The following is a 14,716-nucleotide window of genomic DNA, read 5'->3' as shown; positions in this document are numbered from 1 at the left end:
TAAACATAACGGTTACTTTTTATTTACAAGAGTACACAAGAAGATGTCCGTATGACACGATGACGGTTAAAAAAAATACTATTTTTTTAAGTTCAAAAGTCAAAAAAGGCACAGATCAGGAAGTCAAGTTAACCTTAATTGACTAAAACTCAGACAACATAGACTGGCCATTCTGAGATAATGATAATAATAATAATAATAATAATAATAATAATAATAATAATAATAATAATAATAAATGGAATGCTTTTTTTTTTTTTGACATACGTTAGCTTTGCAAGCCTGTACGATGGGTCAGGCGTGTGGGCTGGTAAAGTTAATGTATGTTCATTAATGTAATTCATTTATATTGATGTTTGTATATTATATTATACTATATCATATATAATATTGTATATTATTATTATAATCCTAATGGTGTAATTAAGACAAGTGTCATAGCAAAGAAATTTTAAAAATGTTTTCTGACCCTGTCAGAACTTTGGCTCAGTTTTGGTCACAGTGATACTAAATTTTCCGGACGTGAGCACGTCACATAAACATTTTGTTTACGTTGTACGATTTACTTATGCGACAGTAAACCCGAAGCAAAAAATCGCACAAATCAAACCTGGCTCAAGACCTGAATATGTGCAACAAGAGGAAATACATTTGCTCAAAGAGCAACAAGCAACATCCCACCAGTTCCTGTTAGCATTTCTTATTTTCATGTAAAACAAATGCGCATGTAGTCCTATCATAACATTTGGAGGTTTTTTTTTTTTTTTTTTTTTTTTTTTATCTCTATCTTTAAGATTTAAACACTTGTTACTTGGACTCTGGTCCAAAGATCTCCACACATTCGATGAGCATGAATTCCACAATCTGGTTCTGGTACAGCATGTTGACTGCCATGTTTCCTGCATCCAGCTCTGGCCACATGAGGGTCGGTCCAAAAACGATGCTGATGCCTTGGCTCGACATGAGGTTTTGCTGTGACTTTGTCAAAACTCTGCAAAAAGAAACAAGCATGTGAAGCACGTTAAAAGAACGTAACAATGTCTTATCGGTATATGAGTATCGAGGTGGTTCTGAGCTGTTACTGATCTCGTGAAAAATGAGCAGCTGGGCATCTACAGTAAGATGGCTAGAGGATACAGTCTAAGATAGCTGAGGTATCTGTTAAGCTTAGTATTTTGGAGGTATCTACTGAGAACTGAGGTTTGGCTGGAACACACAAAAACGCGACTAAGCTACCAGAGGGTTCTTAGGACGAATCAGGACAGAGCCTTAAAACTCGGGAATGGGACGAAGCCTGGAAAAAGAGGGTGGAACTGTGGCTGAAGGCTATACTCCAAGTTGTCAATGGGACCATGACTAAGAGCTCTGAGGTGGACTGGAGGCTTTAACATTTTGAATAAAAAAGTGTCTTGTGGCTTTTCAGTGGCAAAAATGTTTTGCACTCTACACACTTGCATGTAGTTTGGATGATACCTTGAACGCTCGGTAGTGGGAAACAAACCGTCCACAGAAGCGATGCGTATTTCCACAGATTCACTCGTTTATTTTCCGTCAATTCGGCAAACGTTCTGTGCGTTCTGCAAACAATGAGCCTAATGAGAGAGACAAGTAATGATATGGCTCTTCGTGATTGTTTTGTTGTGTGTTCCTGCACTATAGAGACCCATTTAATCGGAGCAACATAACCTAAAAGGGCAGCCAGAGCACTTCCAATAATTCCCTCTTTTAATGCGTATAATTAACCTCGGCCATTTCGTTTCCCTTGTACATCATAGCCAGACACTCGTCCTGCCACCAGCATTTTAACCTAATTAGCACAGTGTGATGTAAGGATCTTGGCTGCCATTGCTAATGGCTCGCTAATGATCTTAAAGAGGGAAAGACTTCATTTCCGAAGTGATTTTTTAAAAGGTTTAATGTGAAGGTTTTTTTTTTTGCCTCGCTTCCTAATCCTGTAGTATATTTTTCTGTAATTATTTCATTATGTTATCCCTGTACCATCGTTGTCCACTACATCATTTGAATATGCGTTCATTGTAGCCGAATTAAATGAATACACTGACCCGAGCTTTGATCGTGTGCTTAGTTCGTTGGTGTTGGACGAGCACAATAAGAATTTATTGTACTCGATGTAACAGACACCAGCAAGTAAAAACGTTGTTCACCTAAAGAATTTGAAGGGCACTGAGTCGTAGACTACAACAAGATTCTATTAAATATTAAACTTTTGCTAATGCTTTAGTAAAATTACCCATTTTCTTTTTCTGCACTGCAAAGTTGCCACCATCGGTCCCTTGAGCAAGGCCCTTAACCATTTCTGCCCCCTGGCTGACCCTGCGCTCTTCCTAACAGAGATACGTTGGGGGTGGGGATAAAGAATTTCACTGTGCTATAATGTATATGTGATGAATAACGACGTCTTCTTCTGCTACTTCTATTTATATATATTAGCTTATAGCAGATTGCCCTCATTAGACTATTTCAGTTGACTGAAGCTTGAAGAGTGCGGACCAGCTTGACCGGGGGGGTGACTGCGCCGCACTCGATCGAATCAGACCAATCAGAGATACCAGCACGAAGGGCAACAAGCGCTATTCAAGATGCCAATGGTTATTAATTAGCATCTTGTTTGTGAACATTACTTGACATGAAATGGAGGACAGCACACAATTGCCTTCCAAACCCCACCACTCCCCAACCCCCATCCGCCTAGGAAGCTCGTGCTAATTGGGTCAGCCTCGTTCGGTCCTTAAGGACGAGTCGAATAATAAATTAGGGGTGGGATGGGGGCGCAGGAGAGGAGGCATCACTCCACGCTTTAAATGATGTCATTAGTAGAATGTGGACAGAACAGTATCACTCAGTAGGCTTAGTTTATTTTGGCTTGGTTGAATGCTAAATTTGCTCGTTATCTGGAAGTTTGATTTTTAGATTATCTACGGTATAAGCTATACTGACTGGCCAGTTTATTAGGAACACAATACTAATGTTTGTGTGGTGTTGGAAAGATTCCTTTGTCAGAGTGACTGGATCACATCGGTTGGGTCCATGGATTTTGAACCCTGCCATCTTTGTGTGTACACACCACAGAAATCACGATTCATCAGACAAGGTGGCGTCGCCCAACGTCAGCAAGACGGAGCCCAACGTAGCCTCGGATTCCTGTTGTGCATTCCGACATGCTTTTCAGCACACCACAGCTGTAAAGGTGGATGTTTGAATTACCTCAGCCTTCCTGTCAGCTCCACCTAGTCTGGCCATTGTCCTCTGACCTCTCTCGTCAACAAGGCAGCTGTAGAAATGCCGTGCACTGAATTTTTTGAAGCTCAAGAGTTTCTGAAATACTTCAACCAGCCCATCTGGCAGCAACAACCATGTCATGATCAAAGTCACTGAGCTCACATTTTTTCCCCCCTCTCTAATGTTTGATGTGAACAATAACCAAAGCTCTTTCTCCGTGTCTGCATGATGTACAGGTGCTCCTAATAAAGTGACCGGTGAGTCTATATCCCATTTCTTTTTTTTTTTTTTTTCTCTTCATACTTTGTAGTCATCTTTGTCGAAACTGACTTTCTACCAATGTGAAGAAAAAAATGCATTCACTAACCTGCTGTCTCAGATCGGGGGACCTGACATATGCAACCCAATAAACTTTAGCACTTGAGCCAAAAAAATGCATGTTCCATTTGGAGATCTTGGACACAGGGGAGGCTCATCAATCTGAGATGAGTCCTCCAGCCCTCCTGTACAGGGTGGTAAATATGCAGGAGGGTAAAATGGGATGGAACACCCCTTCTGGGTGATGAAGACTAGCCATATGGTCTATTGATTTTTTTTTTTATTTTTTTTTTTTTTGTAATATTCCTTCCAACTTTTTCTCTGTTATCCTAAACGTCCGGCGCGATTCAAAACGTGCATCTTTCTGCAAAAGAACTGGCTAAATGGAGAAATCTGTTTGTTGCAAACAAGGCTGAATGATCACATGTATCCTCTAACAAACGTTGTTATTTTTTTGGGCTATTCATTTGCTGACAACATTCCTTCCCTGTTTGAGACATCAAACCCAGATGAGAGACAAACATTTTTGTGTGTGTGTGTATGTATGTATATATATATATATATATATATATATATATATATATATATATATAGATAGATTGTTTTAATTTCAGCTTTCCTGATCAGCTTGCTCTGGCCACGAAGGTCAGTCCAGGTTTCTTCGGAAGAAAAAAAATAAAAGAACCTTGAATTACCAACAAAAATGCCAAAACCTACCATCTTTTAAATCACTTGCGGCAAATGGGAAATATGAGTGGCGGTGACAAAAACACCCACAAGAAGAGACGTAAATAGCATGGCTGAGCGAATGCAAGCTTGAGAGAGCCGGTTGCCTTGACCACATCATCACAATGCGAATACACAACTGCTTTATTGAACACAGGCCCCAATGGGCCAGAGGAAAACGGGAACATTGGTTCCACACGGGCATACCACGCACCCACAACAAAGGGTCCTCGACTTCATAAGGCTCTCCGCCGCTCCGAGAACGAGCCAAGCCAAGGAGAAAATGTAGCCCACAACACAGGCATAGCTGCAAGGGATTCTGGGTCACACTTAGCTGCTGCATACCTGTTTTGCTAAAGAAATAATTTCTCAAAAGTCCAATGTGATAAACAGTGAAGGAAACTGAGATAATGGGAAGCAGTTCAGTTCTAACTTGTTCCTGTTGGCTTCAGCCTGGTACTTGAGGATTTTGGTTACGGCAGATTTGAAACTATGCCGAAATCACTATTACTTTGATTGGCGTTTGTAGATTTATAGATTGAGGAGGCTGTTTTTGTTTGTGTGTTTGCAGTTGCAGCCAAACCATTTAGCATTTAAGGTTTTACAAATGAAGGGAAATTTTGCATCTTTATTGACAGTTAGACTTGGAACGGTGACATGCCAACCGAATAAGTACAACGAAAACATGCATTGAGACTTCATTTGGTACTAAAAGTTTCCAAACAAGATTCAAATGTTACTTATTCACCCTACTGAATCATTCATTTAGCACTAATACTTCCCTAGAGCTTCATCCGAACAAACAGATTTAATATTATTGTCGTGCGCTTAACAACCATTAGATTATCTGTCCTGTCTGAGATAACAAAAAAAACAAGCGAACGTTCTACCGAACACCGTCGACCGCACATTCCTTACGCTTACTCAGCTAGGAGAGAGCTGTTCTCAGAGTGAGAGGTAGAGGAAAAGAAACAAAAGGAATGAGAAGTATAAAACCTCCAAAGTGAGAGTTATGTGGGAACCACATCAGTCGCTTTGGGTGCGGCCCCACGGCGCGGAGAGGCCCGAAGTTCCCCCACGTACAGTAACACTAACGCTACAAGAGACGGCTGGTAGCATACAGCAAAGGGCAGAGGGTAGACTTGGTGGCACTGAAGGGATTTTCAGCAAGACCACAAGTCCCACTATAACACCAAGTCAGTCAGCAAAATAAAAGTTCAACAAATTAAGGTCTGCTTTCAAAGAATTAACGGCTTGCTCGTGACTGCACCCGAACGGAATGCAAATTGTATTGTGCTAATTGTCTTTTTGGACCGTTCATTAACGCATGAATTTTGGCTGCAAATACGGTGACTAACTGGCCATGTCTTGTGCTACGATCGTGCAGATCACGGGACAAATCTATTTTCATATTAGACCGTCTCGTCCGTCTGGTGTGTTACTCCGAGGCTCAATATGCTCATTAATATGCATTTTTTTTAGTAAAGACAATAACGACAACAATAATGATAACAGTAATAATATTAATAATAACAGTCAGGTACGATTAGTTAGTTGTGGAATTCTTTTCCATACCGCCGTAGTTTCAGCCGGTTAAGATTCACCCCTCAGCTTACCTGCTCAGTCTGACATATGCAACCCAACAAACTTTATCACTAGAGCCAAAAGGGCATGTTCCATCGGGAGAGCTTGGATGCGGGAGGGGAGGGGGAGCTCATCAATCTGATCTGAGTCCTCTAGCCCTCCTGTGCAGGGTGGTAAATGTGCAGAAGGGTAAAGTGGGATGGAACACCCCTTCTGGGAGATGGAGACTAGCCATATGGCCTAGTGACTGTGCCAGCTATGTTAGCATTGACAGGGACTTGAGCGTTCCAGTTTGCATTTTTCTGTGCACAGGGTTTTCTCTGTCCTGGGGTATTTAACCACACACCAAAACGGTCTGTCTAAACACGCTCATAGCTAACGTTAACCGGTGTGTCCTGTTCGAACTTGGTGAAAGATCGTTTACAGATGAATGTACTGTAAATATAATTTTGCAGTTTGACCAACCTCTGCAGGTGATGGAACAACAGTTTCATGGTGTTTTGGTTGGGTTTAGGGAGTTGATGGACCAGCTTCTTCAGAGCCTGCACCTTCTGCTTTTGTTCCTTATTTTCTGTTCAGAAAAAAAAAAAGAAGAAAAGAAAAGAAAAGAAACAGGTACATGTTGAGTCTGGGTTTTATGATGATACGATATTGGTACTGTGAGGTATCATAAGTATCGTGATATTTTTTTCTAACTTATTAAATTGTGAATGTGTGAATGATTTCTAATCTCTTTATCTTGCCGTGTGTTCGATCGAACACAATCATGAACCTTTTTTTTTTGATCAACTTGTAAGATCTCATTCGTATGAGTATTATTCAGAGTGGAATTCTGATTGTTCTGGTCTTTCAGTCTTTCAGGTGCTCGCTCATAAATCATTTCATTGATGCTGTGGTGGTTGGTTAATGGTGTTACAGACCTGTCGTCCTTTAAAAGCCCTCGTGATGTAACACTAGCCCTAAACATTCACCTTTTGACCCTCGTACTCCTGGCATGTCAGATGGCTCGGAAGCCTCGTGAAACTCCACAGAGAAGCCAACCTGCATGTTATCTACAGCCCTGTTGACCTGAAGAGGGTTTTTTTCTCTCTTCTGTCATCCGTCAGGCTGTTATTCTGTACCTCGGGAGTGTATATTGAATGACTGGAAATCATTTTTAAAAGGTTGATGGAGGTTAGTCGGCTCTTGCACAAGGAGATACGTTGAACGTTAGGATCAATAACTGTACGTGCATGTAATAATATCTCCTATCACGCCGAGAACAAGCCATCTGATCCCTAGGCAGATGTTTGGGAACAGCTTTTGCTTGCTGAGGAACACCACCTGCGTGTGTGTGTGTGTGTGTGTGTGTACACTGACATGCTGAGCCACTTATGGGCAGGTCAGATGCCTGCATCACATTAACTATTTTCCAGCTTTTTTTTTTTTTTGCTTTTTCATCGTGGGTTTACACACACAGACTGACACCAAATAAACAGCTCCAGAGTAAGAACTTGAAGTGACACTACGCAAACTGGCCCACAGATTTTAAATATTAATGCTGCCGGCTGTAATAAAATGTGCTCGTTCTAATCCGTTATGGTTTCTATAGTAACAGCTGGTTACTGTCAGGCACATTTAATAAAATGCGTTATTTAAAAATGTTGAATGTGTAATCATTGTAATTATGAAGCTTCCTGTAAGTTAGTCTGGTTAACATTTTAAGAAAGGAGTCTCCAGTGTCAGTAAATTCCTTTGCTGGATTTCTTATTAGGGATGAATTTCGAATTGAAATAAAAAAATTCGGACTCCCCGAAAGCGACTTCGTGACAAACGAAGTCTATCTATCTGTCTGTCTGTCTATCTGTCTCTGTCTGTCTGTCTGTTTGTCTGTCTGTTTGTCTGTCTCTGTCTGTCTCTATCTATCTATCTATCTGTCTGTCTGTCTATCTGTCTCTGTCTGTCTGTCTGTCTGTTTGTGTCTGTCTGTCTGCTTGTCTATCTATCTATCTATCTATCTATCTATCTATCTATCTATCTATCTATCTATCTATCTGTCTGTCTGTCTGTCTGTCTGTCTGTCTGTCTGTCTGTCTGTCTGTCTGTCTCTGTCTGTTTGTCTGTCTCTATCTGTCTGTCTGTCTGTCTGTCTGTCTGTCTCTATCTATCTATCTGTCTGTCTGTCTATCTGTCTCTGTCTATCTGTCTATCTATCTGTCTATCTGTCTGTCTCTGTCTGTCTGTCTGTTTGTGTCTGTCTGTCTGCTTGTCTATCTATCTATCTATCTATCTATCTATCTATCTATCTATCTATCTATCTATCTATCTATCTATGTGTATACATCTCCCTATGAGTGTGTATGTATGTACTGTATGTATATATTTATGTATATAATTTTATTCTTCCCGCTTTGCAGTGTAAAAGAGCTGGCAGTAATCGTGGCCCTGGTCTACTGTACTGCCCGGGATGCCCCCTGGGCACTAATGGAGCAGATGTCTGCATGTATTCACCGTGCTGGCACGGCCCTTGCTAGCAGATGCCCCTGTCAGATGCCAGGTTTTCCAATTAAGCACAGACAGGGAACAAGTTTTAGGACTGAGAGTGGCCATGACCCAGTGCTATAAGTGCCAATAGTGCTGCATTTAGGTACAGATATAACGATGCAGCTCATAAGCAGAAAAAAATGTGATTAATAAAGTGTTGAGAGAGATGTAGGGGACTCTCTGTTTATCATCGTAAACCCCGAAAGACACGTTCTCATTCTTTTTTAAAAAAAAAAAAAAAAAAAAAGCATTTAGACCAATTTTCATCCTTTACCCAATCTGTGAAAGCCTCAACACTTATTTGGCTTTGACAACTGCATGGCAGTCGGCCTGTGAAATATTTAATCTAGTCATTATTGCTGGCATTATTGCTGTCATTAATTACTTTGCCTTTGGTGGTGAGCATATTGGAGATGGTCCCTCGTTCTGCATTGTGGACAGATGGTGCGGACAGTGTCATTAATATATAACAGAGTAAAAATGCCTGTATCTAAATCAGTGTGCACTTATACATCATGCTTTAACGCAATCGTCCCTGGCTGTCATTAAACGTATAGGATTGAGCTACGGTAACCTTTTATTTGTCATACGTACAATTTATTTGCAGTAGCGTCTCATCATGCAACATCATAATTCAGCTCCTAATACAGTATAATGTACTTATGAGGAAAGACAGCTGACAATAACGCTGTGTGATCTATAAAAGATCTATCGTAGCATCCTCGGTTTGTTTGCAGGAGCGACGGATGTGTTAATCAGACTCGCGTTCGGTTCTAAACAACTGTGAAAGTAATCCACAAACACAGACGCCTACTTTGTTCAAATAAAGCTCGCTTCGGAGTCTAAGCTCATCTCGGGGCTTTTGTCTCCTGACTTCTGTAAGCCCTGTCAAGGCAAATATTAGCACACTGCAAATAGTCCTGCAGGTTATGATTAAGATTTTAAATGTATCCCAATTGAATGCTTTGCTTTATGAATAACAAAGTCTTAGCGGATCGGCTTCTGTAATTTATTAAACATGAAAAACTCCTTGATGAAATATAGAGACTGGGAAGCATTTTATGCGTTTGAAAGTCTTTCTCTACACCAGCGTTGCATGCCAATGAGTTCACACCAGAGGAATTAGGCAGCCTTCGTAGAAGGCATCGTTTTTAAGACTAAGTGAAAATCTGAATAATTCTATAACATACAACAGCTCATATAGAGAGGTATAGATTATACGGAATTCAGTAACATAGTCAGCATCGAGTGAACGGTGCCGCGTAGGCCGTCACGTTTGAACACATCACGCTGCGATATTTTTGTAGTATCTCCGTGCTAACATGGAACAAAGGGAACTTGGGAGTGCACACACACACACACACACACACACACACACTTTAGTCAGATTCTCTGCTTGTCAACTCAAAGAACAAAACCTCAATTTGTCACTGAGCACACATTCACTGGGAACAACAAGGCACGCTTGTGCACGAGACAGGTGGTGGGACAATGTCGCTAAGACACCAGGCAAGATGAATAATAGATTTGAGCCCATCATGAGCCAAGAACTGCTCGCTTGCCAACCTTTGCACTTCATGCACAGAATGAGGGAATGGAAAATAAGGCCAAGTGTCTACCTGAGGAAAGGAAAGTCTAAATCGTGCACAGGGCATGACGAATTAATAACGACGTAAACGTGTGTGACGGGGGTGTGTTTCCAAAACGAGTGGGACGATACATCGGTAAACAATTGAGCAAAGTTGCATTTAGGTCATTGTACCAAGGGCGTTCCATAACTATATTCAGAAAGCTATGAGATGTAATGAGTAGGTCTATTATAAATAAAGTTATAGTAGTGCAAGAGCACAACCGCAGCCTGTTCTAATCACAATGTGCTTTTGGGCATGACTCCTAATTGAACCGACTATGATCCAAAGCGCTCTTCCAAAGACCTTTAGCTAATGCCACCCATTTAAAGGGCAGTCGTGAGTAGGAGTGAGCTTGTTTTAATGATGCACTCTGGCCAATGTCACTATGAGAAACATATCCTTGTTCTGTCGAACAATCTTCAGCTGCCAGGTGAAATAATTTACATTATATATATATATATACATATATATATGTATATATATATATATATATATACATATATATATATATATATATATATATATATATATATATGTATATATATATATATATATTTATTTTTTTTTTTTTTTACAGATCGAAAAAAAAGGATCTGGAAGAAAGAATGTCAGGGATCCAAACTCGGACGAGACGTGATAGTCGTACGAGAAAAGCAAACATTCCGCTTTCTCTCGTCAAAATTTGAGCTGGGATAATGAATCATGGCGCAGCTTGTGTGATTATTATTATTGTACTTATTCCCGACTGTTTATTCGTCTCTGGACTCTTTCCTTTCACTTCTGTCTTTCCCATTTCTCCCTCCAAAAGCTCCATTTATCACGAAGTGTGTTGCAGGTCGAGCTAATTATACCTCCTGCTGTGATGTGCCTTATACCGTATTAATTAGTCGTCTAAACATTATCTGTAAGCGATCAGCTTTTGCTTTACTCGTTAAGCGAAAGCAGAGCTACATGCAGCGCGAGTATATATTTATTACCCTATAACCGCGTCACCTCAGGCTCGTTCTGCAGACGAATACGGAAAACCAAGATGGGTGTTCTGTAAGTGTCAACAGGTCAGAATAGAATTAGTCATTTAAAAGCTGAAGTTTGATTAGCTCTTACAGAACGTTTAATCCTACCTACCCTGAGAGAAATAGAGATAAATATACGGTACGTATTCTCTGCATTTTTTTACCTAACAAGTTTCCAGGAAGCTTCCAGGACACATATTTACAGTTTGATTATAAACTACTATTTTCTGGTTACGCCTTTGAGATCATGATTAGAGAGAGACATCCAGGAGCAAAACCACCACCAAAATCAGATAGAAAACGTGGACTGGGGTCTTGTGAGTTGGACGTACGTTCTGCCTGAGACGGACGGCGTAATCTTTCCTTTGTCGATCACAGTTACACTAGCTGTGAGCATCTGTGAGCTCGTGTATGTAGAAGAAGGTAGATAAGACTTTTCCACCGAGTTTCTTTTTTTTTTTCTTAGGGAAGCATGTCAGCCTTCACCCTCACGAGTCGGTCGCGTTCATGTGATATGTGAGTAGGAATTGGCCAGGATGAAAATAAAGACAGAGCGAGAGAAAAAAAAAAGAAAGTATTTTTTTCTGTGTTACCAAATGTAATAAAATGTAGTATAAAAGCAGGAGATAATTTTACAATTTAAAAAAGGATGATGATGAAGAAGATGATGATGATGATAATAATAATAATAATAATAATAATAATAATAATAATAATAATAAAAAACATGGGGGCACGGTGGCTTAGTGGTTAGCACGTTCGCCTCATTATGTCATGTCATACGCCAATGAAACCATGAGATACTAAGCTGAGGTCATGACTTATGACTTATCATTTGTGTGTAGCATATAGTCGTGCTTTTCTTTTTCTTTGAAGCATCTTCTACAGAATTGTATTAAATTAAATAGCTACGTATTTACAGATCCTCATAGATAGACGCCTTTAGAAATTGTATTATAAAAGATACGTCCTGACGATGAAATAGTTCTAGAAAACATGAATGAAGGTTAGCAGCCGCCAGTTATGTCATACGTGGCGGCTAAATTTACTGTTAACTGTTGGCACTTTAGTCTGGACTGTTCTTTTAAAGTGGAAAAAAAATCCATTATAAACATTTAGCAGCCATTGAGACACGCTGAAATAAGAACATGCCACCTTATGAGGTAGAGTGCCCAAGAGGAACAGCATGGCGTCAGTTGGCCTGCTAATATGGGGCCCAGTGTTCCGCCTGTATTGGTGTTGGGGCTTCAATGTGATATTAAAGCTGATCTGGTGACAGCTTCAGTCTGCAGTTCAGGCTTTGGCTTTGCCCCCTGGCCTAAGGAATTCCCCTGCTCCCTAGAGAACTGTTTAGGAAAACCAACCTCCCTGTCAAAGAGTGCCCCCTTTTGGCTGGCAGGTGTGTCAGAACGGCCATGAAGCGTGGTCAGTTTGAAATATCCTATTTTTACATGGCTTTAGGCCAAGCGTTTAAGTGAAAAGTTTCCAGAATCAGACACTATTAGAAATGACAAAACGGTTCTCAGGTTTCAGAAACTCACAACCGCTGGTCATTGTCTTTAAGTTTACTGTTGAAAGTTTATTTTTAATGGCTACAGGCGTGGAATAAGGCGCCACTAGGAATTTATCCTAAATGTTTCAATATGTGCTTGCAGCTTCAACAAGAGAATTGAAATATATGTTTTAAAGGGAAAGGTTCCAGGGAAGTAATTACGCTCTTTAAAAACTTCCAGAATGGTGACCAGATTTCCCAGGAATTGTTATTTAACAGAACAGCACTGGTTTCCAATGAGAGAAATGTGATAGAATGCAGTGTCACTTACTTATGGCCTCGACGAACATATCGAAAAAGCGAAAGGGAAACAGAGGCTCTGGCAGTTCGCGGAAAAACAGCTTCAGCGCACCAGTGATGACATGAATGTCCTCCCATTGGCTGTCACCCAAATTCAGCTCCTCCTCTGGGGGGGCAAACAGAAGGAGGAGGCAGGAAACAATTACAACATCAGTCTTTTGATGAGCAAATTAGAGAATGCTAATCATGATGTCAGGGTTCTTTTGTTCCTGCAATAGGACGCGAACCTGTTAATTTGCCCCTTGAGAACTCAGAGACATTGTTCATTGTGTCTTTCAAACGTACTGAGAATATCTTTGAATATCATTGACGGCAAAATACAATGAAAAATGAGCCTCTGGCAGAAAGACACGATTGTAAATAGAAAAGACTGCGAATCGTGCATAGAGAAACTTTCCATTAAAAAAGCTGTTTAAGTGAAGGGTACCTTGGTCAACTAGGAAGCGTAGTTTCTGAACTGTGGCCAGGTTGGCACTCACCCTGTATATCCCATCAACCTCAAGACCTAAGAGAAACAGATTTAAAAAAAAAAATGATTTGTTTATTATGGTGAGCTATTAATAATTGCAGCATTATAATGACAGACTTTTCTCCAAAAGCTACATACCTCGTTTTTCCACTTCCTTGACACACAGCTGGACAAATCTGGGAACCGTGGTCCCTTCACGCTGGCACAAATTCAACATGTGACATCCAAAGACGCAATCTGCAAGATGACTTTTCTTTTAATCATTTTCATTGAACTTGGCATGGTGGGTTTCAAAAAAAAAGTCAAGCATTTTAATTTCTCGCACGTCACTTTTTTTTTTAGTTTGAGCACTTTTCTGAAGCCGCCGTCAGACGGAGACGACCCTCGGTCCTGTGACACAGTTCTATCAAACTGCGACTGTCAATATGGAGTTACTCACAGTCTATTAACTTCCTCATCATTCGCCGTTTGAACTAATACGCGGCCAGCCAAGCGCTCCCCGAGGCTTATGGAACATCAAAGATGGCCTGCTCTCGTTTGAGCACTCGGCAAAGGGTGGGGGTGGAAGAGGAGGAAGAGGAAGAGGTTGGGAGGCTGCGCTAAATGCAAAAAATGACTGCAAGCGAGCCACCTTTGCATGTAAATTTCTATTTGCGCCACTTAGCGGAGAAATATACGGAGGTACGGCCTTTTTATTAAATAAATTACCCTGTAATGGTGCGTTTGCCAGAGGAAGGGAACAGAAGAGTAATATAGTAAGAGATCTTCTTCTAAATAGCTTGCGTTGGAGCTCTGCCAGTGCTGTCAGTTCAAGGGCCACCTGCGCTATTTCTTACTCCAATCCCAGACTACTTTTATTTAGTCCATCAGCATTGTACACGTCGATCATTAAAAAGCATGTAGAGGAAATTACAATTTTCATTATCTTCAGCTAAGAATTCTAAATATGTGCTTATAATTCGTCCAAGGCTTAATAAAGGTTTCCTGAAGAAAGGAAAATTACATGAAGTAATAACCCTAATTCCACCTACATTATTACTAATGGCTTTAACCAGGATATTATGGTGGAAATCCTACTAAATGTTGTAAACCCCTGACACTGGAGACTCCTTCCACAGAGTTTCACCATATCATATCAACAGTTTATGATACAATATGGCCAAAAGTATGTGAACACCCAACCACACCAACACTCATAAATGTTTGTTGAACATCCCATTCCAAAGCCATGGTCTCCTTTACATTTCTGGGAAGTACCCCTGGGGTTAGGGTTAGGGTTAGGGTTAGAACCTTTGTGTACAGGATGCTCCAGATCCAGGTCTTTGTGGAGATTTATGCCCAAAGGCACTGACATTGGCAT

General features: G+C 40.5%; 1 protein-coding gene across 1 annotated transcript in view; it reads right to left on the bottom strand.

The window, feature by feature from the left end:
- Nucleotides 1-786: 786 nt before the first annotated feature.
- Nucleotides 787-14,716, bottom strand: part of arhgap15 (Rho GTPase activating protein 15) — a 39,661-nt gene continuing 25,731 nt past the window's right edge. The window contains exons 10-14 of the mRNA XM_060875715.1: nucleotides 13,495-13,593; nucleotides 13,315-13,392; nucleotides 12,859-12,993; nucleotides 6,334-6,439; nucleotides 787-991 (exon numbers count right to left, since the gene is read on the bottom strand). Coding sequence (XP_060731698.1) covers nucleotides 808-991; nucleotides 6,334-6,439; nucleotides 12,859-12,993; nucleotides 13,315-13,392; nucleotides 13,495-13,593 — 602 coding nt within the window. The 3' untranslated portion in view covers nucleotides 787-807. The remainder of the gene's footprint in view (nucleotides 992-6,333; nucleotides 6,440-12,858; nucleotides 12,994-13,314; nucleotides 13,393-13,494; nucleotides 13,594-14,716) is intronic.

Source organism: Tachysurus vachellii, chromosome 8 (assembly GCF_030014155.1).
Source record: "Tachysurus vachellii isolate PV-2020 chromosome 8, HZAU_Pvac_v1, whole genome shotgun sequence".
NCBI classification, from domain to species: domain Eukaryota; kingdom Metazoa; phylum Chordata; class Actinopteri; order Siluriformes; family Bagridae; genus Tachysurus; species Tachysurus vachellii.
Note: the sequence above shows the minus strand (reverse complement) of the source record. Positions and strands in the feature narration are given on the sequence as shown.